At 35.3% G+C, this 27,027-nt stretch overlaps 13 protein-coding genes and 1 non-coding gene across 14 annotated transcripts; 6 read left to right on the top strand and 8 right to left on the bottom strand.

Moving 5' to 3' along the window:
* Positions 1-82: 82 nt before the first annotated feature.
* On the bottom strand, positions 83-1,318 carry EFB1 (translation elongation factor 1 subunit beta; the record flags this gene model as incomplete). The annotated part of the gene is made up of 2 exons (XM_041552635.1): positions 83-617; positions 1,245-1,318. The coding sequence occupies 2 exons, from the start codon at positions 1,316-1,318 to the stop codon at positions 83-85; spliced, it is 609 nt and encodes a 202-aa protein (XP_041408569.1).
* Positions 1,319-1,953: 635 nt separating this feature from the next.
* SWC4 (Swc4p) lies at positions 1,954-3,882 on the bottom strand (the record flags this gene model as incomplete). The annotated part of the gene is made up of 1 exon (XM_041552634.1): positions 1,954-3,882. One exon carries the CDS (start codon positions 3,880-3,882, stop codon positions 1,954-1,956), a length of 1,929 nt encoding a protein of 642 aa, XP_041408568.1.
* Positions 3,883-4,484: 602 nt separating this feature from the next.
* CUL3 (cullin CUL3) lies at positions 4,485-6,860 on the top strand (the record flags this gene model as incomplete). Its single annotated transcript, XM_041552633.1, has 1 exon — positions 4,485-6,860. The coding sequence occupies one exon, from the start codon at positions 4,485-4,487 to the stop codon at positions 6,858-6,860; it is 2,376 nt and encodes a 791-aa protein (XP_041408567.1).
* Positions 6,861-7,519: 659 nt separating this feature from the next.
* On the top strand, positions 7,520-9,100 carry PEX31 (peroxisome biogenesis protein; the record flags this gene model as incomplete). The annotated part of the gene is made up of 1 exon (XM_041552632.1): positions 7,520-9,100. The coding sequence occupies one exon, from the start codon at positions 7,520-7,522 to the stop codon at positions 9,098-9,100; it is 1,581 nt and encodes a 526-aa protein (XP_041408566.1).
* A 261-nt stretch (positions 9,101-9,361) lies between these two features.
* TFG2 (transcription factor IIF subunit TFG2) lies at positions 9,362-10,555 on the bottom strand (the record flags this gene model as incomplete). Its single annotated transcript, XM_041552631.1, has 1 exon — positions 9,362-10,555. One exon carries the CDS (start codon positions 10,553-10,555, stop codon positions 9,362-9,364), a length of 1,194 nt encoding a protein of 397 aa, XP_041408565.1.
* A 715-nt stretch (positions 10,556-11,270) lies between these two features.
* On the top strand, positions 11,271-12,074 carry PRP18 (mRNA splicing protein PRP18; the record flags this gene model as incomplete). The annotated part of the gene is made up of 1 exon (XM_041552630.1): positions 11,271-12,074. One exon carries the CDS (start codon positions 11,271-11,273, stop codon positions 12,072-12,074), a length of 804 nt encoding a protein of 267 aa, XP_041408564.1.
* A 166-nt stretch (positions 12,075-12,240) lies between these two features.
* ECT1 (ethanolamine-phosphate cytidylyltransferase) lies at positions 12,241-13,212 on the top strand (the record flags this gene model as incomplete). The annotated part of the gene is made up of 1 exon (XM_041552629.1): positions 12,241-13,212. One exon carries the CDS (start codon positions 12,241-12,243, stop codon positions 13,210-13,212), a length of 972 nt encoding a protein of 323 aa, XP_041408563.1.
* A 179-nt stretch (positions 13,213-13,391) lies between these two features.
* STF2 (ATPase-stabilizing factor family protein) lies at positions 13,392-13,658 on the bottom strand (the record flags this gene model as incomplete). Its single annotated transcript, XM_041552628.1, has 1 exon — positions 13,392-13,658. The coding sequence occupies one exon, from the start codon at positions 13,656-13,658 to the stop codon at positions 13,392-13,394; it is 267 nt and encodes an 88-aa protein (XP_041408562.1).
* A 748-nt stretch (positions 13,659-14,406) lies between these two features.
* On the bottom strand, positions 14,407-15,141 carry KABA2_11S01672 (uncharacterized protein; the record flags this gene model as incomplete). The annotated part of the gene is made up of 1 exon (XM_041552627.1): positions 14,407-15,141. One exon carries the CDS (start codon positions 15,139-15,141, stop codon positions 14,407-14,409), a length of 735 nt encoding a protein of 244 aa, XP_041408561.1.
* A 4,479-nt stretch (positions 15,142-19,620) lies between these two features.
* KABA2_11S01650 lies at positions 19,621-19,721 on the top strand. Its single transcript is given in 2 exon segments — positions 19,621-19,658; positions 19,676-19,721. It is a non-coding gene; the product is annotated as a tRNA-Ser (tRNA).
* A 143-nt stretch (positions 19,722-19,864) lies between these two features.
* On the bottom strand, positions 19,865-23,140 carry KAP122 (Kap122p; the record flags this gene model as incomplete). The annotated part of the gene is made up of 1 exon (XM_041552626.1): positions 19,865-23,140. The coding sequence occupies one exon, from the start codon at positions 23,138-23,140 to the stop codon at positions 19,865-19,867; it is 3,276 nt and encodes a 1,091-aa protein (XP_041408560.1).
* A 350-nt stretch (positions 23,141-23,490) lies between these two features.
* Positions 23,491-25,062, bottom strand: ATE1 (arginyltransferase; the record flags this gene model as incomplete). The annotated part of the gene is made up of 1 exon (XM_041552625.1): positions 23,491-25,062. One exon carries the CDS (start codon positions 25,060-25,062, stop codon positions 23,491-23,493), a length of 1,572 nt encoding a protein of 523 aa, XP_041408559.1.
* A 312-nt stretch (positions 25,063-25,374) lies between these two features.
* JAC1 (J-type chaperone JAC1) lies at positions 25,375-25,971 on the top strand (the record flags this gene model as incomplete). Its single annotated transcript, XM_041552624.1, has 1 exon — positions 25,375-25,971. The coding sequence occupies one exon, from the start codon at positions 25,375-25,377 to the stop codon at positions 25,969-25,971; it is 597 nt and encodes a 198-aa protein (XP_041408558.1).
* A 184-nt stretch (positions 25,972-26,155) lies between these two features.
* CKB1 (casein kinase 2 regulatory subunit CKB1) lies at positions 26,156-26,971 on the bottom strand (the record flags this gene model as incomplete). The annotated part of the gene is made up of 1 exon (XM_041552623.1): positions 26,156-26,971. The coding sequence occupies one exon, from the start codon at positions 26,969-26,971 to the stop codon at positions 26,156-26,158; it is 816 nt and encodes a 271-aa protein (XP_041408557.1).
* Between the last annotated feature and the right edge of the window lie 56 nt (positions 26,972-27,027).

Genomic DNA, 27,027 nt, shown 5'->3' with positions numbered 1-27,027 from the left:
ACATTATTATAGAAAAGAAAGAGAATGAATTAAAAAGTGGTAATCATAATATACAACTTACAAAAAACATAAAATAAGGTTCTTAAATTTTTTGCATAGCGGCGATATCGGTAGATTGGACGTGGTCTTCGTCTTCTTCGATAGTTTGTTGTAGGTCATCTAGAGAGACCTTGTCATCTTCAACAACACAGTTGACTTGTAGCTTCTTGATACCGAAACCAATTGGAATAAATTGGTGAGCACCCCAGACTAGACCATCCATGGCGATGGCCTTGACGTTAGCAACCAATTCTTCCAAATCAGTTTCGTCATCCCATGGCTTGACGTCAAGGGTGACCATAGACTTGGCAGCTGGCTTAGGTGGCTTAGCAGCCTTTCTGGCGTTGTATTCAGCAATTCTTTCAGCCTTTAATTTTTCGGCAGCTTCATCATCTTCGTCGTCAGAACCGAATAGATCGACATCATCGTCATCTTCTTCGGCAGCAGCACCAGAAGCAGCTGGGAAAGTTTCGAATTCGTCAGCTAGAGCAGCGATGTGGTTGAACCATCTGGCGAAGTCTGGGTAGGCAGTTTGGAAAGCCTTGAAGGTAGCAACATCGGCTTGAGAAGCAGCGGTACTATTTTAAAATATTATTTTTTTGAAAGTAACTCTTTCAATTAATATTATTGTTAGTAACAGTGAACATAGAGGAAAAAGAAAACAACAAAAAAAAGTGAAATGTAAATATTTTAATTGTGCAGTACAGTAGTTACATTTCTAAACTAGAAAAAAAAGATAAGAATTTTCAATCATATACTTGTGTTACGAATGTGAAATTGAAATCTACTTTTTTAATTTGTTTTTTTTTTGAAATATGTAAGCTATTTCAATATATCTTAATAATAAAGATACAATGTTTATGTATATTGTCAGAGATGTGATGTCACTCACGCTTCTTTTCTCACTCATTCCAGGGGTCTTACTTCCTGTCATAAACACGGACCAAAGAATTAGTTCATCATTCACATAAACATTTTTTGAAATAGTTACAATCATTGTCAAAAACCAACAAATAAATAAATAGCAGATTTAATTCATATTCCACACAAATCTAGATTAAAAACATCTAATTTTCAATTTGAAACTACTTTTAATCACACACACAAATTCAAAACTGGATATCTGCATTTAATTAAACCTAATTAATTGTTGCAAAAATAATCAAAGATTCCATAAAAAATCTTGTTCTTATAGTAACACATACCCTTCGATGTAAGATTTGTCAGCTAGAGAAGCGTTCAATTGCTTTAGAGTTTCGATCTTGGAGAAGTCAGACATTATGAATTGCTTTATATATTGAGGGATAACTAGGGTCCTGAGACACAAAAGGAAAATAAAAATGAATGAACGTAAATAGAAATAACAAGCAAAATTAAGAAGTGATTTTTGAAAATGAAGTAGAACTAAATGGATTGATAAAAGAAACATACAACTAAGCTGTTAATTTAAATGGTGTTGACACGATGCTTAAATAATGTCGTCGTCCATCATCGAAATGAAAATTTTTCATTGTGCGTTGCAAAATTGAAAGAAAAAAATTTTCACGGGTTTTTTTGGTCCAATTTGGGAGGTTCTCTTTTCTTTTGTTTGTGCGTGGTCTTCACTGGATAGACAGGATAATACACTGTATAAATGTTACTCATCATCAACCCTAACTGAATAAACAGTTTCTCTCATCGAAGGTGTCTTTAGCCATGGCCGTTGATCCTGCAGCGAGTGAAAATACTTTTCTTTAGGTGTCCTTGTTTCAAAATATGTGAATCAAGGCTATCTGATATGCAAAACAATTTATGAGCACGTGCGATATCATTAAACACGTTAAAGTAATGTCATCTTATTTCAGTTATATATATATATACGTATATACATGGACGCTCTTCTTCTCTAGTAATAAATATCCCTTTATCTTTCTTTTACTGTGCAACAGCCTTTTCGGCGTCCAGTTTATCAAGGGACTTTTTCAGATCAGTAAGTACGACTATTTGCTTTAGTAACTCCTCTTGCTTTTCAATTACAGCTTTTGAAGGCATTGCAGGTCTCACAGGCAATTTTAGCTCTTGCAACACACTATATACCTTATTCTGTAAGGCTGGTTTGAACGTAGATATCTTTGTTGATCTGAGAAATACACCGGGTGTAAGCTTTTCGCCATGCATTGAAATACCCAGAGATTTTTTCTCTTCATCATTGAAATCCTTAAGTAAGTCTTCTGCATATGCGACCTCTGTCTTCCTCTTTTGGGCAGTCTGTTGTTCCAGTTTTTGTTTCTTAGTTTTCTTTTGAGGAGGTGGTACCATAGATTGGTCAGAACCTGTATTGGTTACTCCGTCGTTATTAATATTATTAGTTGAACTTGAAGTAGTTGGTGCCTTGATATTGTGCGCTAAAGTGGCACTGGACAAAGAAGATCCATTAGTAGATAAATTTGCAGCTGTTAAAACATCCGGTTTCCGTTCATGTAATTGTTGTAATTGTTGTTTCTGTTGTACAAACTGTTGCTGTTGTTTCATCCATGGATTCTCAGGGACGGTTGCGTCATGTTTCCGTTTCCGTGCCTTGTCAGCCAATAAACTACTGTACAATTGTGATATACCTTGCGATGTCAGATGTTGTGCCACCGATTTATCAGAGTTAGGCGAATCCAATAAACGTAACATCGATTCCCTCTCTATCAACATTTTCTTCGCACCCATCTCAAATTTACGCGACTCAATAATTAAAGCTTCTTCTTCTGCAATCTCTGCAGCAGAACGTGAAAGTAATCTTTCCAGATATTTCTTTCTCTCCAATTCTTTCTCTAAAGGATATTCTAATGACGCAAGTAATGGATCTGCTGCATTTTTGGATTGGAAATATTTACGTGATACCAAGTAGAATTCGGTTTTCAATTCCTCTATGGTTCTTTTGATGTCATTGAAGGAATAACGGTCACAAATAACAAACCATCTCAAATCGTACGTTCTGCATAAACCAAACAAATACTCTACTTCTTCATAGGTCCATTCCTCTGGTGTTTGGTCTTCTGGTGTTTGGTCCTCTGGTGTTTCATTATTATCATTATTGTCCGCAATAGTAGGCTCATCATTTGCTTGCTCAGTAGTACTAATGTTCTCAGTTTCTTTCTTATCGTTCCCGCTAACCTCATTACTTTTTTCGTTATTTGTATTATTATTATTTTCTTTTTTCTCCTCTGCATCATCACTTCCCTTTGGCTCAGTATTACCTAAGACTTTATCAACTGATTCCTTGTTTTCATCAATTTTCGGTTCTTGTTCTTTAGACTGTTCTTCAGATTTGTCATCTTTAACTGTCGAAGGTTTTTTGCCTTCATTCTTCCCAGCGTCCTTCTTTTCATCCTTCTCTGTGTCTTTCTTTTCGTCTTCCTTCTTATCTCTATCAGGTTCAGCCATAAATAATCCGTATTCTTCCTTTGTAAATTCAGGTAACGACATGTGCTGATCATATTTAGCAAACGACGAGTCCTGTGGTTCTTCACCCAATAAATCCTTAGAACCCTTCACCCAGTGTCTGAGTACTAGTCTCTTGTTTGCCTTGAACCTTGCTTGTGTCCATGGGGAAGATTTTGTTACACTTTTCAAGCTTTCTTTGAATTTACTTGTAGGTTGTACAATAATTGAAGGTTGATTTTCCCCTAGTAAATTGTATAGTTCCCTTTGCATACCAGTAACCTGTGGTTTTGGCGCACGACTTGTCAAGGTCGAGGAACCTCCTGTAACTATCCCACCAGCTGAGCTAGTGGTATTAGCTAGTGATGAATCGTTAGAAGGACTCTTAGATTTTTGTTTGATATTTAGAACATCAAATATATCGGACGACGACATGTTATCAATAGATTATTTAACAATTGGTTTTGCCCACCTTATACTTCGGTAACCTAAAGTATGATAGTATTTCTCAATCAATATGGCTACCCCTTTTTAAACAGGATATTGGTAGTATTTCCCTCTTTAGAAGTAATTGTTATTGTTGATGTTTATGAAAATTGAATATGTTATAAGAATTTCAATTTTCATTTTTTGATTTTGGTGTTAGGGCGAGCAACTAGGGTTTTTTGTGAAGAGTTAAACTTGAAGAAGGAAAAATGATTATATTCAATTAAGTTACTAGAGGAATACCTTTAGCTAGATAGTAAGAATAGTGACTGATTCATAGTACTATTAACCAATTGAATAGTTGAATCGATATATATTTTTATCCTTCTGGTTGTGTTTTATTACAATTCATAATACTCTTTCGCATCACTAATTAAAAGAGAAAACATTGTTAACTTAGAATAATTCCTTGAATTAAAAGTTTGCTAACTGCAACTCCGAAGAGTACAAACATAATCAAAGCCAAATTTCAAGATTGAAAATATCCTGAAAAGGAGGAATCCATAACGTTTTCAAATTATTCACAATATTTTTTTTGATCTATTAATATCATGATTTCGTTCAAGAAAGGAAAGATCAAGGTACCTGAAAAATTACAACCTACATCTGCAAATATAGATGAATCATGGCTCATCCTTAAAAATGTATTTGATAAAGTTCTTAGTGATGATACGCATGATATTTCATTTGAAAAGACATACCGTGTCGTCTATGATGTTGTTAGGTTCAGACAAGAAGCAGAACTTTACAATAGAATTAAGGAGTACTTGGTTCAAAGATTCACATCTTTGAAAACGGATACCTTCGACAAAAATCCTGCCATAACTAGTGAGGAATGGAAGTTTTTAGAAACTTTGGGTGAGGTGTGGAAAAGTACTAACATTCATCTTGAGTGTATTAGAGATTTGACGTTGTATTTAGAGAGAACATATTGTGAGAGAAACAGAGTTCCCGGGATTGTTGAGACTGGCTTGGAGATATTTAACACGTGTCTTCTACTACCATTGAAAGATACTGTGAATGAAGAATACGTTAAAGGAATTAACAATTTAAGAGACACACACGAATATGATACTCCACATACTGAAGTTCTGGAAAGGTTGGGGTCCATGATGCTAACGATCCTTAGTGGTGAAGATAGTTTTTTTGTGGTGTTTGTCCAAAATCATTTGTTGGAAGAATCCATTAAATATTATTCTGAGTTGGCCAATTCATTGAATTTAAAATCGATTGAAGGTTTTCAAAAAGTTGAGACATTGATTGATTTTGAAACAAAATTAGACACATCTTTTTTAACATTGGATGCCGCTACAAAAGTAATAAAATGCATTGATACTGTGTTGATTTGGGGAAATTATGAAAGTATAGTGGAGCCATTGCTATTGGACGCGTTGGATACTTTAAATGGTGAATACCTTAGAAAATTATATTCCTTGACAACAGAAAGGAAGTATAGATTGAAATTGAGATCTGCTATTCAAAATATGATAAATAAAAATCTATCTTCGATTGAATTGGATGAATCTGAAAAGAAAAGATCACTAATTGGTACCAAATGGGCATCATCCGTAATTTCAATGTTTAACAAGTATAATAAACTATTAGAAGGGTTAAGTTTTGAAGTTGAGTCTACTATCGATAATGTAGCTAACACGGAGATTACTGAGAATCAAATGGGAGGTAGACAACTTTCTACTACTAACAATGGACCTGATGATTCAGAAGATTTTTCTCAAGGGACAGTATCTGCTGCAGGGTTGTTGAATGAGACATTTTCGAATTTCTTTAAGCAAAACTCAAAACATAGTGCTCAATATATGAGTTTCTATCTGGATACTTGCTTGAAAAAAACATTGGAAAAGACTGAGATTAATGACTCAAAGAACAGTATACTCGAATGTGTTAATTTAGTAAGATTATTACCAGATAAAGATGAATTTACTGTGATCTATAAAAATCAACTAACTAAACGTTTAATTCAACAACAATCAAGTCTAAAGGTAGAGAAATTCGCATGTAAAAGGGTTAATGAGGAAACGGGGTCATTCTGGACCCATAAATTGGGTACAATGTTAAGAGATATAACTCGATCTGAATATCTGGCCCAGAATTTCAGTGTCAGCCAACAACAGAAAGCTACTGAAGATTCATCAACAACAACTGAAGTATTAGAATTTGTGCCAGATATTCTAACAATTACTTCCTGGCCATTTCAAGACATTGATGATATTGTTGCTGAAGATCTAATACTACCAGCTCAATTGGAGGCCCTGAAATTAGATTTTGAAAAATTCTATAACAAGAAATATAATGAAAGAACATTAAAATGGGTTCACACTTTAGGATCTATACAAATTGGGTTTCAATTTGAAAAAAGTTACCATGACTTAACCATGCCCTTCTATTCAGCGTTAGTGTTTCTTTTATTTGAAAATAATGATGAATTAACTACAGAGATGATCTTGGAGATGACCCATATACCCGAACAAGAATTGTATCGTCAATTATTATCACTTGTGATGTCATCCAAATCAAGAATTTTAAAGAAATCGCCAGCTTCAAAGACTATTTCAAAATCTGATAAATTCTCAATAAACTACAGTTTCACAGCGCCTACTGAAAAAGTGAAAGTACAAACTATAGTGGGTAACACATCATCACGTAGAAACGACAACAACAACAACAACAACATAAATAACGTCCTAGAACGTGAGAGAATCAACGCAACAAACGCAGCTATTGTGAGAGTTATGAAACGTCAAACTGCAATCACACATACCGAACTCCTTGAGAGAGTAACGGAAGAAGTGAAACAAGTTTTCACGTTGCAATTACTAGTTTTCAAGAAAAGTTTGGGTTTCCTTATCTCTAAAGAATATGTGCAGAGAGACCCTGATGATTCCAGTTTATACCATTACATATCATAGACGGTGATGTTCCTAAATATACTCATGGACCAAACAATGAATGACTCTAATCCTATATAAATAAATATCCACAAACATGTTTTCTACTAAAACTTATATATTTATAGTTATAGATGTAAAAATGTACAACAATATTTTTGCCGGCTGACAAAGAGACGAAAAGACGCATAAAATGAAAATAATGGCACAAATCGTTAAGAAACAAACAAACAAAGAGGGAGAAAAATAGAGAGCAATATGTCTAAAGGGAGGGATTGTCTCACATATTTTATGCTTCGTTTATAGATAGAGTTCACAAGGAAGTATTTTAACAATTTGACATATCAGACATATAACAAAGATCTAACTCTAAGTAAAGAATTTTTTTTTTGAAAGGGTCAACGAGGACTATAACTGAATGATTGTGATAAAGAGCTATCTATCTGAAAGAACTAACTGACGTACAAAAATTTGCATTGTTAATTTTATACCTACAGTCTGAAATAAATCGAATTGGCTGGTGATATTGAAATTTACGTAAGGGAAAAATAACCAGTAACTGGTAAGCATAATAGTTTAAAGATCTTACCATTGACTTGTAAGATTTATTGTTATAAACTAATAATACATTACATATACCATTTCAGTGCTTTTACCTTCATGCGAACTAAACAGGAAATATGTCAACTTTACAACACAACGAAGATAACAGGACTGGGATAAACCTCCCTGACGCACAGAATAAGGTAATTCCAGAGGTAACAAACCAGAGAATGAAAAGTGCACTAAAGAAGAGATACAGGAGGAAAGAATCATCGAGACATGTGTATGGTGATAGTATGGACTATTTTAATGACTCATCTATCGACTCATCTCCATTGTTGTCGTCAACTCCATCTAATGTTTCCAAAGCACTTATCAAGCTCTATCCGTACTTAATTGTGGCTGATAAAGCGTTAAGTTTGTTTACATGGACTAACGATGAACATTGGCCCAATTATTTAGTGATTGTTTTCTTTATAATTACAACGATATATTTTGATTTTATTGTAAAATATTTTGGACAATTAATAATAATTGGGTTATTATGGCTTTATTCAATGATGGATAACTCGGTGACAAAGACAGTTTCCGCATACCCTACCTTAGATGATATAGTGCATATGATGGGGAGAGTCTCCAAGAAAGCAGATATAATATTAGCTCCAGTGAGAGTATTGAGTATACAAGATATTAAAAGATTATTCTTTACAATAACATTCTTTTTACCACTATATGTCATAATATCATTATTTATAATAACTCCCAAGAAATTATTTTTATTGGGAGGAATTTACACATTAACGTACCATTCAGCATTATGTGTACTAATTAGAAAATCATTATGGAATATACGGATTGTTAGATTATTTTCCTTTTATGTGACAGGTCTTGATTTAGGGGGAATTAATAAACATCAAGGGATATTCATTACTGTGAGTGAACAGATGAAAAACTCAAATTTTGGTAATAAAGATAAGGGGAAAGGGTATGCATTAGGTGACAAGGCAAAAGCAATAAGATTTACTTACGCATTATATGAGAATCAACGTCGATGGCTTGGTATCGGGTGGACATCTACTATGTTAAGTTATGAACGAGCAGCATGGACAGACGCATATCTGAATCCAGCCCCACCTTTAAATCATTTTAAATTACCTGATGATGACTCCGATATGAAGTGGCAATGGGTTGATGAGAATTGGAGTTTAGATATGGGGAATGATGGTGCTATCCAATTGTCTAAATCGCAACCCAATTTAATCTCATCACCTGGAAGTAATGCTGGGTACATATACAGCGATAATACATGGACAAATCCATCTACTGATGATGCGTACGCCAAATATACGAGGAGAAGAAGATGGGTAAGAACAGCAGAATTGGTCAACACGTCTTTATTGAATGTTAGCGGTTCTAAAATTCTGGAATATGATGATGAAGATGATAACAAAGAAAACTATAACGAGAACAATTCTATGAGATCCGTTAATGGGAGTGCTAAATCCGATCATCTTACGGTTTCTTTAAAAAAGGAAGAAGAAGAAGAAGTTGGTGATGGTGACGATGGTAGAGGAAGATCAGTATCATTTAGTAACGTACAGAATGTAAGAATAATTCCTGCAAACGATTCCTCGTTTGATGAAACTGAGACAGAATCCGAAGATGATTCACATCAGCATTGTAGGAATAAAGGAATAGATTCACTTCGATATTTGTGATAAAACAAGAACTGAATTTTTCGTTTTCTTTTTTCTTTTCTCATATTCCTATAGACTTTTCTTTCATGCATAGTAATACTAAGATATTATGGTATTCGAAATATAACATTATATAGATATTAAAACACGTAAATACACTGTTTAACTAATTTTAAATTTAATAGTTTAAAGTTATACACTTACGATTGCAGTTTGTATGTTTGTTTCATTTCAAAAAATATAACTCTATAATAATAATAAACCTTCTAGTCTTAAACAAGATTAAACAACATCTTCCATTTCAATTTCATCATCGATCTCCTCATTCTCATTTTCATTTTCGCCATTATTGGTGCCATCGGAATTTTGTTGAGAATCACCGGTTTGGTCATCTGCTAATTCACCTAATGTTGCCTTTCTTTCTTCTTCCTTTAGTTTCTTATATTCTGGTCTCAAGGTATATTTAAATGCATATGGACCTTTCTTAACTAAAGAAGCAACCTTATCTAAACATTCTTTCAAATGAGCCTCTGGTTGTCTTGTACGTTCTTTCAAACCTTTTAAGGACCAATAATCATATTCATCAAACAATTTGAACAAATAGTCCAAAATTTCTTTCTTTGGCATTCTGATTGATTTCACATTACTCTTAGCCTTTTCACGACCAACTTTCAAGAAATTAGATGTGTCAGATTTCATTGACATACCGGTATGGCTCATGGTAACACCGACTGTCTCATCCAATGTAGTAATCTTCTCCTTGTTATTAGATTTAACAATATTTCTTCTAGCTTCAACAATCTTATGGTAGTTTGGATCATTCATAGATGGCATGACCTGACATTCGTGACAAACAGTACCTGTAATTGCTGTCTTCTTTGGGATTGTCTTCACGTATGGAATATATCTATCTCTACCATCTCTATCGGTCATGACTCTATGATTAAATCTTCTTCTATTGTTTTTACGTTTTTGTTGTTGTTGTTTCTTTTTTAACTCTTCTTCACGTTCTTGCTTCTTTAAATATGCTTGTCTTTGCTTTTCAGGATCAGCAGCTAATTCCCTTTCACGTTGTTGATATTTCTTCAAATTTTGTTCTGTAAAGATGAATTCATTCTCTACAACTTTCTTGGTCAATTCCAAGTCATATTCATGCGGTATAGCATCATTATCATTTTCATTTAACATCAATTTAATTTGACTACCATTCTTATTAATTCTAATCTTACCTAATTCTTGACCATGCAAACTATTTCTGTCTCTCCATTTTTCTGCAAGAAACATAGGCAAACGAACCAACCAAATTTGTCTACTACTTTGGCCAAGATCCAGGTCTAGTGATTCTTCATAAACTTTACCTTCATTATTTTCAATATCGTTACCATCAAAAACTTCATCTTCCTGGGATAAGTAACCATCGTCAGTAGTAGCAATAGGCTTGGGATCAGAGGCAGCAGCAGCAACAGACTCAGACATAATTATAGCAGTGATTGTAGATAATGTATGCGGGTGTAGTTCCTCCTCTCTCTCTTCTTCTTCTTATCTGCTTATATGCTCTTGTTTAAAAATTCTTTCAAGTTATCTTATCCTTATTTTGAAGCTATTACTTTATCTCTCTGATTTGGCTTTTCGCCATACAAATTTTCAGTCCTTTTTTTTTTTGTTCCATACAAATTTTTATTTCATTTTATGTGAAGTTGAAGGTTTGAAAGAGAAGGAAAGGGATGTTACATTGGGAAACTGATTGGTTTGCACGCACTCGTTGCTGTTATACTGGCAAATAGATATGAAAATGGTTATGTGTGTACTCTTAGAAGATTACTTATCTTATCAATCCTAGCAAAGAACAATAACAGTACGTTTGTTCAATTGCCATCAAAATCAGTATGAGTTACCAAATTAAACGAGGTCGAAGAGTCAACGGAACTACTTGAATGTATATATGGGTAACAGTAAGTAACAGAATCTGTCATGTAGTTCTCTGAAGAATAGTCGGAAGTAGCCTTTACCCGGACATTTTAGCATCACTATTAACGAGCAGGGTTCTCAGCGATGATTCCTCTTTTAAAAACGATCTTTTTGAGATTTTTGAAGAATCAAATATGGTTCTTATAAGAAGGGAAGGGATAGAGAAGTACAGGAATTGAAGTGATGGAAACTTAGAGATCAAGGAACCTATTAAATCATTGATATGAGTTTGGGGCTTAGTGAACTTATCAAAAGAGAGATCGAGAAGAAACGGAAGGAGACTGTTACCGCTAAAGAGAAGGTACAAGAAGAAGAGGAAGAAGAAGAAGAAGAAAAGGACCTCGGCGGCAATACTGATAAGTCATCGGCAGAGACTGAATTACCACAACCAAAAGACAATCCACCCAGTAGTGACACTATATATGCTGATGTCATAGAAAAGAGACATATTAAAGATAAACCTGATTTGGATATACGTGCCAAGAAAATAGCGAAAATTATTGCAGAAGAAAGAAAAAAGCCTATCCAAGTTAATATCACCATTGAAGATATACAAAATATTGATGATGATGCTAAACGGGAGAAAGTGGCTACACAATGTAATAGATACATTCATCAAATATTATCCCAGTGGTCCAGGCATGTAAAGACATATCAAGGTGGAGAATCGATGTTTGCCGACACTAAGAAGAATTTATTCCCTTTACTTGTATTATTAAGGAAAAATACCCTTCCAATTAAACTACTCACAACTTTAAGCAGTCTTTTGTATCATTTACAACATGACACTAAGACGGATATGGAATCCAGTTTACAACTTTATTTGAAATTAAGTATTGGTGATGTGGCTTGGCCGATTGGTGTTAGTGATGTTGGTATTCATTCAAGATCTGCTCAACAAAAGATTAGTAGATTCGGTAATAATGATGTGGCAAATATCATGATCGATGAAACCACAAGACTATGGATCATCAGTGTAAAAAGACTGATCAGTTTTAAAGCGTGGTTACTGAAACAAAAATCGTAATACCAAAAATCTTTTCTTTTTTTTGATTTTCCCCATATCGTGAAGACAGAAAGAGAGAGAGAGAAATTTAAAAACTAGAAAAAGCACGAAATCGTTTACGTATTTTTTTGATAGTGTAACAAATAAACAAACAAAAAGATAAAACGATGTCGAGATAAAACGGCTGATGATCGATATGCAACTAAAAGAGAATAAAGTGTGGATTGACGGGTGTTTTGATTTCACGCACTATGGACATGCAGGTGCCATTCTACAGGCTCGTCGTACAATTCCAAAAAATGCTACTGATGGCGAATTATATTGTGGTGTTCATAATGATGCAGATATAACATTCAATAAAGGTCCACCTGTAATGAATTCTGAGGAAAGATATGCTCATACGATGTCTAATAGATGGTGTTCACGTGTGATTCGTGATGCACCTTATGTGACGGATCCAAAAGTATTGGATGGATATGGTTGTAAATATGTTGTCCATGGAGATGATATTACTCTCGATGCTAATGGTGAGGACTGTTATCAAGAAATGAAGGATCTTGGACGATTCCGTGTGGTGAAGAGAACTGATGGTGTTAGTACAACGGATATTATTCATAGAATGTTAACACATAAATATGAATATGAAGATTCAATGCCCAGTCAAGAACTATTAACTAAATATTCAAGTGATTGTAACGGTTATGATATTAAATGTTTTGTCTTTGACAAAAATTTACAAAACATATTAGTGAAGGGTTTAATGAGATCTACTACCCAGGGTTATATTATTATTAATGGTGATTTTGATTTATTTCATATGGGTCATATTGAACAATTACAACATGCTTATGAAATATTATATCCTGAAAGGGAAATATATATTGGATTAAGAAGATTAGATCCAAGAGGACAAAGAACCATAATGTCATTAAAAGAACGTTTATTGAGTATATTAAGTTGTAAGTATGTTGATGGAGTGATTATTGAACCCGAATATTCTAATATTGATATTAATAATATAATTGAGATTGATTCAAAGGATTTACTTTCAAATGGTAATTTCAGTAAATATTTAACTAAACAGACAATAGTTGATCGTATTGAGTCTCAAAGAGATTTATATATTGCCAGAAATATGAAAAAGGGCATGTCATATTGATTTGAAAGTCGTGAAGTATTTATTGTGTAAACGTTAAAAGTATATATATATATATATATATATATATATTGAAATTGATATAATAATATTGATAGGTAGAAGATTTCGTTAGTTCATTACGTCATTAAAAGAAAATGATTGGGGGGATCGTTAAATATAGATATATAAATGTTTCTATATCAAATCTGATAATTTTGAATATCTTCAAATCTCTTAGCGTTCATTTGATTGTTAACATTAGAAGGTCTTCTCTTCTTGTTGTAAACAGGTTGGATTTCACCAGAATCGACTAAATCATTGATTTCGTCACCGGCCTTACCCCAGCCACCTCTACCAGAACCACCTTTCTTAATATGTTGTGGCGATTCACCAAAATTACCATTGTGGGTGAAGTATCTAGCATCGGCTCTGCTTTCATGAACGGTCCATTTGTTAGTTCTAGTCATGATTGTTTGTTTGTGTATGTGTGTTTATTTGTGTGTGTTTGTATAAGTTTGTAGTACGATGATCTGTATTAGTGAATAATAAAACGGAATATATATAAATATAAATAAGATGGGAAAGGAATATAGACGGCTTGGAAAAGGGAGAGAATCCTGCCCTTTTATACAAATATTTTTTTCCGTCGAATGGCAAGAAGTGTTCTTTATCTGTTTAGTTTCTCAACATTCCCTTTAATTTGCTATTGGTCATTCCTTCGCTGCCCCCGCATTTAATTCCAACTTTCATTAACGACATTTGCTGTTATTTGCACCTTCCACTTGCTGTGGCTTTGGTATTCCTTTGATGTTTTCACCCGGGGGGGCAGGGGGCGGCGACTGTGAAGGAGACGCAGCGGAGCGGATGGTGGTTGGATTTTGTATGTGATGTGTGGCTGTGCGCATGCCATAATAAAGACCACACCACATCGCTTTCTCTTTCTGTTTGCGGAGGATGTGGCGTGGCTGCACGATATTTTATTCGGCAATTCCGCGGATCGGCGTGAGGAGAAGCGAGAAAAGAGGTGGGTGGGGTGGGGGAGCAAGAAGAGGAGGCGATGGGTGGCCGGGGGACATTTGGTTCGTGAACCAATGCTGGTGACAGTGGACGTATTATAGGATCAGGAACCACTTACGAGTCAAAATAAGCTTTCAGGTTGTTGATATGAGGGGTGGGTACAGGGATAAAATTAAAATTAAAATTAAATAAAGACATTCAAATCAGCTTCAAAGCGATCTGGAGCATTAGCTCATTGTCGTGTTCTACATTGACAGAAACTGTTGTGTTTGCGCCAGATAACTTATTTGCAGAAAACATATTGTGTAACTCACCAAGTTTATCGATAATAACAGAACCTAATGTTCCGTATTTGGCATAAGCGCTGGCTACTTCTTGAGTGTAACCGTTTTCTTCCTTGCTGTTCAATTTTTGTCTTAATGTACTGACCATACTCTTAACTGATACTTTGTGTGGTTTGGTAACCAGTTCTAGACCAACTGGGGTGATACAGACACTTTCTCTGACTGCTGGTAAGATATTACTCCCTAATTTACCAATTTGAACAGAGACGCATCTAAGTCCATCCTCAGTAACCTCATATTCGAAAATATCACCAATTGAACCCATTTTTTTAATAGTATTCTTAAACAAGGGAGTCTCGGAATTCCCCAGTTTGGAACCAAGTTCATCGCCGATCTTGGTGAATAAATCTCCAACGGACCCACCTTCTGGCAATGAGTTATCTATGCCAATGAGTATGTTTAACATTAGACTTGAAATAAGAGCCAAAGTATTAAAAATACATGACCCAGCAGCAAACCCGCTCAATGGAGCAGCAGAACAGGTAATGAATGTGCTTGTCAAAGTAATGATATTTAGTACAATACTTAGATTGAGTTCTGTATAATCGACAGCAGCGGCATTAAACGGCAAATTGGTAGAAACGTTCATAATTTGGTTTGATATTAATTTGTTTTTGTATAGTTTTTTAAGAAAGGTTTTTAAATTACTGAAGGATAAGAATTATGAATCGAGTACTTTGCAAGATGCCTTCCATTTTTATACGAAAAAAAAAGAACGTTTTAGAAACTAATATCTGTCTTGACTTTTGATAATGATGGTAGGTAAAAACTAGTTATATAATGTTGTAAAAAGAAAACCTTTTTCGTTGTACCACTAAACAAAAATGGGTAAACGCAAATTGAATTTCGTATTATTGGAAAAAAGGAAAGGTAAAACCAAATATTTTACTTTTGACTGTGTTCTTCAGGAGAGTAGCCGTAGCAATTGGTCCGTTCATTCTGACAAAATAAAACTTCAAAAGGTATTTCTTTCAAGACCTCAAACAGCACTAGATTCTTGTAACTTGCCGTTGTTAATCGCATTGTTCTAGGGTACTCTTTTACACAACCAGACAATTGTGAGTCGTTCCAAGAGGTATTGCATGAATTCCAATTTTAGTCAAGTATAACGTCGTCGCCCTCCCTCCTTTCACGCGGCGGTACCGAAAAAAGAGGTGACAGATGAGGTAAAGCTGGAATGTCACATAACGCTGTGCAATGTGATCGTTGGATAATAACCAGAAAGGGTATTAAAGATGTGGGAATTTTACATACATTCGACATTTTGGTAGAACGACTCAGGTAGTTGGCAGTTACATGAATAGCCAAAAGGTGAAAACAAGAAAACAAGAAAACAATAATGTAGAAGTAGCATATTGCAGTACATAACCCAATGGGTAATAATAATTTACTAATCAAGGTAACCACATCTTCGGTATCAAAACATATAAAAGTAACCACAACTTCTCCGGTTCCAGCGGTAACAGAGTGACATGTATTCATTCTTTGCAAAAATGAAATAGTGTTGCTAAGTCGTCTATCAGTACACCAAACTAAATACATAATAAACTAAAGCATGCCTGTCCGCATCACATACAATTTCAGGAAGATGGCCAAGTGTATGACCATTGAAGAGTATCATGAACTGCCTGAGGCAGTTCAAGACAGATACCTCACCTGGTCGATGGAACAATTTCTGAGGGAGAGAGCTGCGATCGAACTGGAACGTGCAGGCGGTACTGTTGCTGTGGCAAGGGCAGAGGCCCTCAAAAAGGTTTCCACATTCGACGACCCTAAAAGTATGGCATGGAACCCGGCTCTGTATACTACTTGGCGAAAGATTGATAGGATTCCGGAGTCTCAAATGTTTTCAGACAAAGCCTCTGTTCAAGAGTACTGATGCCATTACCATTACCATCACCATCACCATCATGTATATTCGTACATATTGTATAATACCCCCTCCAAACAAATAAATAAACGTTTTCCTATTCCAGAGATATATGTGGATGTTGTTTAATCCACAGTGTGTCCTTCTGCCCTGATCTTACAACTTAGATTGTGTATATTATGTCATACCAGAGTGGCAGATCCCAGCACACCTATGTGCGGTGCATGGGTGTGTTGAGAACCACCTTCAGGCTTCAGGAAAAACGCTAATTTCTGGGGTAAAGTTGCATGCGTGTATTCATCTAGAAAAGAACGAAATTGGGGTGGGAAACAAAAGAGAAACGATACGGAAACTGCTAACGCACCCCGGTAACATCTGAAAATTGAAACAGGTGCGGTGGTGCGGTGCGGCGCATTTCGAGCGGAACGCTGTCAGATGGCAGGATAGTGGAAACTGTTTCTGAACTGTTTCAAGCTTGTTTCTCTTTACCGGCACAATTTCCACAGGTTATGCATTAGTCGGTTTCAAATGCCACAAAACAGCCATCAATGGAAATATATAGGACCGCCAGAAACATATAGGAAACACATGGGAAATCAGTGCGCTGCTGCTTTGTTAAACTTGCTCACGGCATTAATGGAAGTTAGCTAGAATTGCTCCATAGATTACTCCAAGAGATGATGATGGAAGGCAATAATGTTTGTTGTTCTTGGTTAGATCCATTGAGAGTGCCAGCTTCTTTTCTGCCAAGAGAGCGTTGCACATTTTTTAAATTGGATTAGAAGAACTACGATTCCATGAACTATGTTGTTTGTGTGTGATCTGTATTAGTCTATTTTCTATTTTCTTGTTCATACTGAAGTGTTTGCATCTAATTCTATTTGTCTTTACAATTTTATATTTTATATTTGTCACTTTTGTGTTTTTATTTACTCTGGGAGCATAATGATGAAGTTTCCGGATAGACACCATTTTCAACAAAATATAAAAAAAAAAAATAAACAATTTACTATTTATAAAGTCTGTGTTCTAAATTATAAATATCAACATTATCAGTGGTATTTTGAAGTATATTCCTACAACTTTTTAATATTTACACTTATTTAAAGTTCTTGGACAGTATATAAACTATTCATTGTCGCTATATCCTCAGAAAAACATTAGCTTGCTCGTTGATGGTCCAGCTTCTATAATATATCCTGGAAAGTTCCGATTAATTGAGCCAATATATCGCACGTCCATTCTATTTACACTTGTTCTTGTTCGTCGCTATATTCATCACTCGTCCTTTCGAGCTCTTCTCGTCCATATAGAATAAATGTGGTCTGTGGTCCCTCTCTGTATGTAGCCATCTATATTCCCTTCAGTCTCCAACGATCTTTAGTAGCTTCCTCTTCCATCATCATCATCATATATATACGTTTCTGTTTTGCTTAAGTAGTCAACATACTGTTTTGTGTTCCCCTTAGTAAATAGTTCATAGAGCATTGGTTGGACTGGATACTAATATGAAGGAAGCATATCACAATCGTCATCAATTTCTGACTACCCATTTGAGTATAAGGCTCCACTGGTATAAGCGGGTCCACTTCCTCGTTCCAGATTGCAAAATACCGCCTGAGTACAAATCCCAAACGCATATCTCCCTTATCTATCCCGATACCTATTACCTAACTGGAGGTGTGTTGCGTTTAAAATCGGTATCCAAAATTTATTGAACTTGCATATAAGGTCCTGTGGGCAAATTTTCAAGTTTATAGACAGTGTGATGGCTTTACAATAACTTAGTGTATTGTATTCTCTGCTACCTATCACAGGATGTAACTCGGTTGTCACTTTCTTGTAGATTGCAGGACATTTTTTCATCCCAATGAATAAAGAGATCAGGCAAACAGTCTAGGTCCCCCCTCTCCTCTGCCAACTGCAGGTCTATCGTGGAGAAGGACTCTCAGTTTATACTATCGAGTACCCTCTTAGACTACGTATTTTTAATACCATGTCATTTAGTTAGTCCAATCCCCCTTTCTTCGAAATCCTTAAACAACACTTCCATAGACTTCCGGAAATTTGGTTCTAAAATCATGGGAATCGATCAACTCGTTTACCAAACTTGCACTGAAAAAGACATAAGTGAGCTGAAGCAGACATATTGGTGTTAGACTTATGTTCGTTCATTATTTATAGGGTTTGGTATAGAGGTGAATGCGTAGCTTTAGTTTTAATGTTAAGAAAGCAAAATATATGTGTGATATTTTTGTCAGAAATTATGAGCAATATGTATCACACTTAATTTCAATAGGTAAAGATATACCTTTAGGCATAGTTATTGGTAACAGTCAAAAACAGTTAAGAGTCAACCATTGATAAGAGTCAAACTAAACAGAAATGAAAATGTAATTGAGGAAATAAAAATCTTTAAAGAAAATGATATAAAAGGAAGCTCTTAATATAATATATATGATGGGAAAATTGATGGGAAAATTGAATATTAGACATCTTCTATTTAACTGAACAAATTTTATTATATTATAAAATCAACTTATAGTCGTCTGATCTTTTTTCATCTTATATAAAAATATATAAAGTAAATTATGGAAACAATTATATTCTAACTTTATATCTATACAATCTTCCTTATATAGACTTACTTTATATAACATAAAAAAAACCACAAGATTATACATTTGAATATCTATAACTATGTCCGATAATTTCAACTCGAATACTAATCGTATATTCTCGATTTCAAACTTACGTTTACATAATATATTTCCGACAATTAGAACTACGTTGTCTAACGTTACTAAGTACAAAAATGTGTAGTTTAATGTTAAACAGAGTTGCTGTTGTTAAACTGCTCATCTTTTGTACATAGTAACGTTGGACTATGTAGCTCCAATAAACCCAATGTAGGGGGAACGAATACTACATTATGCAGTATATATCATGTGTTATTATATATACGACAGTGCAGCACACTCTAAATTCTACTTATATTAGCCACCTTCACCTTCAGATAGGTTAAGCTAATGTTAGCCTTTTTAGTGCTGCCGCTACATATTCAACATTTAACAACAGTAACTCTGTTTAACAGTTCACGATTCAAATTCCATTCAGATATACTCTTCTGCCAATCTGTATTCACAATTTTGACTAAGGTAAAAGGCCAAGCATGTTACATATTTGACCAATAAAAATGTCCCAGTGGCCGAGTGGTTAAGGCGATGCCCTGCTATTTCATTGAAACAGCAATTAGGCATTGGGTTTTACCTGCGCAGGTTCGAATCCTGTCTGTGACGTTATTTTTTGAATTTTTTTGTTCAAATTTAGCCGCTGATGCGCCTTTGAACGAGATGTTTACCAGAATTAGATTTTTTTTTAGCTTATTTATTATTACTAAATATATATCTATATAATTGTTCTGTATGTGCTCTGTTTTAGATTAGTATGAGGGCAAAGATGTACATTCCAACCACCACGTTAGAATAACATTTGCAGCCGCTCGACTTCCTCTTGTAACGAACAATCTATTAACGAATTTTTCATGAATTGAAGGTTTATCACATATCTGTGGTAAAGCACTAACAAGCCATCCTTTAGTCTCCATTGGAAATTTAGCTACCAGTCCTCTGATTAGATCAGTATAGGAATTCAGGTCAGATCTCTGAGTATGATACAGACCATACATTGTTTGATATACTAGTTCTTGACCATGTGCCATAATAAGAGCTTGCATCCCAGTAAGGTCTGCTTGGGAATACCTTCTATTATTAATAAATTTAGTCCAGAATTTAGTAACTGCGACAATAGTAAACTTTTCATTAGATGGTAACAGTTTTAAACATTGTGGAATGATAAATACCGGTAAACATTTACTGTTGATAACCAAATGTGGCGCTTTATCAAGAACAGTTATCACAAAATTTATCATCATTTGTAGTAGATCGGGATCTCTCCCAATCAAAGTATCGTAATATTTAATGAACAACTCATTGAACAAGTAATCAAATTCATCGATACTAAGTTGTGTTTTGAATTGAATGACAAGCCTTTCTAGCAAATAAATAAAGAAAGGGAGCGATGTTGATAGCTCGACAACCTGAACATATTTCAACATCACGTTCGTTATATCAGACATCGAATACCTCAAGAAGTGAGGATCCTGGTCTGGTAGAGTCAGTGCCTTACCCAGGATCAGGCAGCATACCTCTACAAAACCAGAATCCTTATTATATACTGGACTTGATAATATTTTTTCGAGGAGCACCAATAATTTCCCACGACATTGGAATGGGTCATTTTTCCAAAATTCATGATACTGTTGTAGTTGCTGGATCAATGCTGGGGATTCATAGTCCTCGTCGTGAATCATTGAGGATCCAAATTCAGATATACAACCTAATAAATTTAAGACATAATCCTTACGTTCGTGTTGAACATTAGCTGGAGAATCCAAACACTGGTCGATTAAATCCTCAATCATATTTAGAATCTGAACAATATATTTACCTTGTTCTTCTGGTCCATTTTGAACACGACATTCAATAATGTAACCAACGGATTTGGTCAAAGTACTTCTGGTGAAACTGGAAACTGTGGCTGTTGGTTGTAGTAATGAAGAAAGTACACCAATGAAATGATCCAAATACTGTCCTGACAGTTGTTGGCGACAAATGTCACATATAATCGATATTGTTTTTATAATCATAACTTCTACCGTATCGTTTATTTCTCTACTAGATGATTGATCTCCAGAACAAGATTCCAAACCTTGGAAAAGAGTTTGAATACATTGACTTAAGTCCGATTCATTGCTTGTTAAGTATCCAGCTAAAGTGCCTATCATTTTAGAACTAGAACGAATCATATTTATTTTTAACATACCTACAGTTTTATCTGTTACTGACATTTGGATACTAACCTGGAATAAGAGCAGAATGTTTCGCATAAAAAATGGATTCTTGCGTAATATGTTCAAAATCCATGGGCTTTCTGAAAGGTTCATGTCAGACATTAAAGCATTGGCAATAAATGCCATAGCTTCAATTTGGTAAAACACAGCCATCTTACCATCTTCAGGTAGGGTAGAAGCATCAGATGAACCAATTCCTCCAACAAGCATATTCGTTAGATGTTCATTGCCTAAGATGCTCCATAAGTTCTGACTTAATTCTATTACTGCACTTCTGAAATCATCAAATTCATGAACAGCTGATTCATCTTGGGGATCTTCTTCAATAATCGTTTGTTTATTTTGTAATGAAATTTTGGGTAAGTAGATGTTAATGACTTGTTGGAAAATATCAATACCAATTTGAGTAGAGTTGGGTAACAATGCCTCATTTGGTAGATTAATATAAGAATCAGCCAAGTCGGCCCAAAAATCAACCATTCTTACAGAAAAGAATTCTTGCTGAACAGGAATTAATGGAAAATTTGTCATTTGAAGTAAAACTTTAATATATTCTTGAGATATATTAGTATCGTTTGAATGAACAGAAGTGAATAATTTATTACAAACATCTAAATTACTGATTTGTAAATAATCGACAATACAGATGGCCAATTCTTTCAACTCATCGGTCATTTCGTTGGTCACTAAATAATTCATATATTGTAACATCCATGCATTCTTAGAGGTATCGATGTTTGCATTAGAGGCACGTGAGATCCCCAAGAAGATGACCTCTATCTGTTGTCTTAAATCAAAGCCCATAATTGTTGGATCATTAGCAAATACATTACCAAAAATGGATAATATTTTCTCAGCAATATAAAAATTATCTGTTTGTTCTGATGATTGACACATTAAGTTCATTAAGTTTTGAAAGATTTCTGACAAATTCATGGATCCACCTGAAGACATATGTCTTGTCATAGATATATAATTGATCCAAGCAGAGGTACATTTGAATACAATGTCATTGAGTTGCAACTTTGTAATGTTATACATGTGATTTAATTGTAAAGTAATATTGATGTTTAACAATGCCATGGTGGAAATATATAGATGTTCATGCACTATTTGGTGAATTCTTGTTACATTATGTTTTTTGGATTGATATTTTGTTAGATCTTCAATAATAATCTCTGTAAAGGTTAATGATAATTCGTTAAACGTTTGAGATGTTGCAACAAATTTTAAAAGATCATCGTACGAGACATCACAATTAATAGATTGTTGCAACAATTGGACTATCATAGGATCTTCCAGATTAGTCCAGTTAGTGGCTAATGCTGGGTTTGAGCTATATTCGGAAAATAACCTAATGAATGTATTAATCGGATTATTCCATTGTTTAATAATTCGCTCATTGTCGTCCTGTGTAATATGTTCAGTCTCATTAATAGTAATAAAGATTAAGGACAAATTGGACATTAATTTCTTAATAGCAATCATCAATGATGCATTTGTGCGGGTGTCACTTGTATATATACCACATAATCTAACCAAATGGACCAAGTTACTGCTGAAAAGTCTCCAGAAAGTATCGAAAGACTCCGCATTTAGATTTAGTTGGACAGTCAAGGTAAGGGCACCAAAATACTTCACATTACTGCTATAAGATGTGCCAGTTAATAGCTGATTTGCTAAGTGGATACCATCATTCGATTTTTGTATGGCTTGTAAGTTTTGTTGAATTTGATTAACATCGATGGTTGGGTTTGGCGAGTATAGTGTCTCGATGAGACTAACAACTTCCTCGATGCTGCTCATGCTAATGGTAATGCTCAGTCAACTGACTATTATTGGACTACTATAGAGGGTTTCAATAAAATGTGACAGCTCTAAATCAGATATTCTAGCTCTGGGAGCTTTTCAAAGAATGGAAGATATGTCAAAATCGAATGATCGAAATTTTGTCAGAAATTTTCACTTTCAAAAAAACATTTTTTTTCACTTGATGCAGTCCTCAAGTGATTACGTAGACGACACTATACCATCGACAACTGACATATATATCTATGTGTATATATATATTGAAACAAAGCGTCAGGTATAATTTTAGTTAGTTTCGTGTTCATGCTATATTCGTTACATTTTACTTTTACATATGAGGTTATGTTTTAAATTATGACAAGCGCCCTCTTTGCTAGACGCATACCAAGGAGCCTGACGACGTTGCAAACAGTAGTCTTGATCTCCTCTGGTTCACTATAGAAATCAAAAATCGGTCTTATCTGTTGCAATTCGGTATTGTAAATGAGTAGCTTGCCATCCAGTTCACGCATACGATCCATCTCAAGCATCGAAAGTAGCTCAGTCAATGGAACGAGCCCCGGTAGGACATTGGGCAAAGTTGTCAGCATCTGTGGGGGCTGTTTTGTAGAGGAATCAATGTCACTATCCTTATCCTCATCAGAATCAGACTTTGATTCACTTTTGTATAGTGAATCAATGTAGTTCTGGCTATGATAGTTAATCCCATACTTCCGTATAGTCGCAATAACGTCTTCCTGTTGAGATTCATTATGGGCCACCACACCATTCATCCCAAATATACCTTCTGCAATATCTTTCAGACCTGTCGAAGAAATGTCGCATTTTTGGAAATCGTGATTCAATTTATCATCAATTTCAATTTCACCTTGAATGTTATCACTTCCACCAAATGTGAATAGATGACCATGATCAATATGATGCTCTCTTTTCAAATAATCCAGGGACACATAGTTTGAGTTACAAACATCTAGTAATTCGCCACCATAGGCTGCCTTGTAATTCATCTTGTGACAGTCCTCTACATAATAACCCAGATAATAATATGGTTTATCAGTCTTACTCAACAAAGACAATTCCCTCAGGACACTCAGTTTACCTAAAGACCATTTTTTGAAATCTGGATCCCAAATGAAGTAAACTGAAGACATCCCACTCGGCAGGAAATCTGTCACTGCAATGGCAATCAATTGATCCTTAAAATAGTAACATTCATGAGCTGGGCCTAGCCTCTTCAAAGGTTCTCCCAATGAGAATGAACTTGGAATTCTACTACCTAATTCGTTCAATTGTTCCCATTCCTCCTCAGTACCCATCTTGATATGCTCAGGGAATGGTGAATCACATAAAAACCGTTCAAACGATTTCTTGTTATGTTTGAAGTCATTATGTACACTTTCTTGATACCGGGCAAACAACACATATTTCTCTTCTGTATAAGTAGCAGGTTCATATCTGGTATAAAAATCACTTTTATTTCTATCAATTTCAGATAATTCCTGAATATAATCAAAAGGAGCATTTCCTTTCTTTTTGGGCTTCCCTTGTTCAGGTTGAACAAAGTTTTTAAATTTTTTAACACAACTCTTGTATTCTTTGGTCAATTTCACTTGGTCAGGGGTAGTTCTGATGGTAAACAACCGACAACAACTACGTAACAGATCTGGTTTATATATGAAATGGCCTGACCGACGATATCCCATATTGCACAACGAATCATACGTTGAAATTGTCATATTTTCGGATTGAAACCCCACCGTACAATTCTCTACTTTACGGTCATGCCCACCATTACAAAGTGACTTAAGTGAATAATAGTTCTCAACATCTTCCTTTTCACCTCTGCAATAGCCACACTTATTGCAAGGTTCCGTGAAGTACATCGGCTGCGTCATGATCAGCCTCTCTGCAATATCCATTCTGTTCAAACCCAATATGATACCAACTCTTCGTCTTTCCCTTGATCTTCTCTGCTGACTGTATATGCCTTACTCTGGTCTGGTAAATCCCTTCTCCTCTTATCGAAAGAGAGATGACTATTGTTTTATTTCTTATGATTTTATAACTTGCCTACCTTCAATTTTCTCATAGCCTGAAATAATTTTTCAGGCTATGAATTAGAAAATGGTTGAAGAAGAAGGGGAACGTTTTCTATCTCTTTCTTTCTTAGGTTTGTGGTAAAGCAGCTCCAATAGATGGGCTAACAGGAGAGGTCTAGTAAGTTTACGAGTATGTTGTGCCGTGGCCTTTTAAAGAATGTGAGTATACGGTCGTCTCCCTTAGCCATGTTTACGAGATCCATCTCTACATATTATGAGTTATTCCCTAAGACGTTCCAGGACAAAAAACCTGTTTGGGAAGTAGATCAAGCCAAGTTACGTAAGGAGTATAGGTCTTTACAGGCTCAGTTTCATCCGGATGTAGTTAAGGAGGGGCCTGAGGATCAATCGTCTCTTTTGAACAAGGCCTATCATACATTGAAAGCACCTTTGACAAGGTCGCAATATCTGATTAAAATCCTGGATGAGATTGATTTGACAAACGATGAAGTGAAGAAACAAATTACAAATAGTGACCCTGAGTTACTAATGAAGATCATCGATATCCATGAAGAGCTCTCGGAATGTGATGCTGAGGAAGATGTTTGTTCCATAGAGAAGGAGAATAAGAGTCGTATGAAGGATATCGAAACAAAATTAACTGAGGCGTTTGCACAATCAGACTTTGACACAGCAATTAAACTAACAGTAGAATTGAAATACTGGGCAAATTTAGCATTGGCCATCAAGGAATGGGCTCCAGGGAAACCTATCGAATTGATTCATTGAGAAGAACACAACCCTTCCCTCAGTAAATAGTAGTAATAACATTAGAGAAGAAAATACATATACGAATATATATATATATCTATGCAAATATTTGTTCTTTAATTCTAAGATTTGAGGGTTAGTAGAATATACGTACTTGTGGCATATTATATAAATGTATATCGTTATTTATTAAGGATACTCGTTATGGTTGGGGTAGTTCGAATTCACATTTTGCAAACTCATCCCATTCTTCTTCAGTCGAAGGGTATTGTCTCAACCACTTCATTCTCTGACCTGAAATAGCTTGGTCTGCAATTCTAAATCCAAACACTTTTAGTTGATAAGATTCCTTTCCCTTACGTTCAACATAGTCCTCTAACTCCTTGAAATGTTTTAAAAATACACCTGGGAAACTAGTGCCCCAGTAAGCACCTTCCAGACACAAGAACCTCGAAGATTGAGGCAAATATAGGTCCTGGCAACTTGGACAATATAATCTCACAGTGTGTTTACCAATAGTATCACTTAGTCCGCATGGAAGTAATTGCATCCCATTACAATAATATCGAGGACATGTCCCGAATTGTTTATGGTCGAATTTCTCTGCCATTGCTTGTAGACCTTGTTTCGTCAGGATAAATCTGGCATGGATCAACCCATATAATTGTTCAGCTGCATGTTCAATGATGCTGCGGTTCACGATCTGTGTCTTTCCTTTACCATCTTTCTCCTTTGAAGCATCCATGTTGTGGTCTCCGTCCTGGTCGTAGCTATTCTGTCCCTGAGACTCGTCGTCACTGACGTCTTCCAAATCAAGGATCAAATCCAGAGCTTTACGGTAATGCGGTACCTCTTGGGCCAACGAAGTCATGTTGAAGTCATCTTCGATGAAATCGGTGGGTACTCTGCAAAAATATTCATGACCAAACCGTGAACAGAACGATGGGATCCACTCATCGTATGTCCCACTGTCCTCATCTGACGAGCGTGAGTTATTGTCAATATACTCTGTTGACATCTACCCTAGTTTAAGTATCGATCTGGTTCTCGCTCCTGCTTGTCTCTGTCTTTCTG

This window comes from Maudiozyma barnettii (assembly GCF_903064755.1).
Source record: "Maudiozyma barnettii strain CLIB 1767 genome assembly, contig: KABA2_11, whole genome shotgun sequence".
Lineage (NCBI taxonomy): Eukaryota > Fungi > Ascomycota > Saccharomycetes > Saccharomycetales > Saccharomycetaceae > Maudiozyma > Maudiozyma barnettii.
The sequence above is the reverse complement of the archived record's forward strand: the minus strand, read 5'-3'. Positions and strand labels throughout refer to the sequence as shown.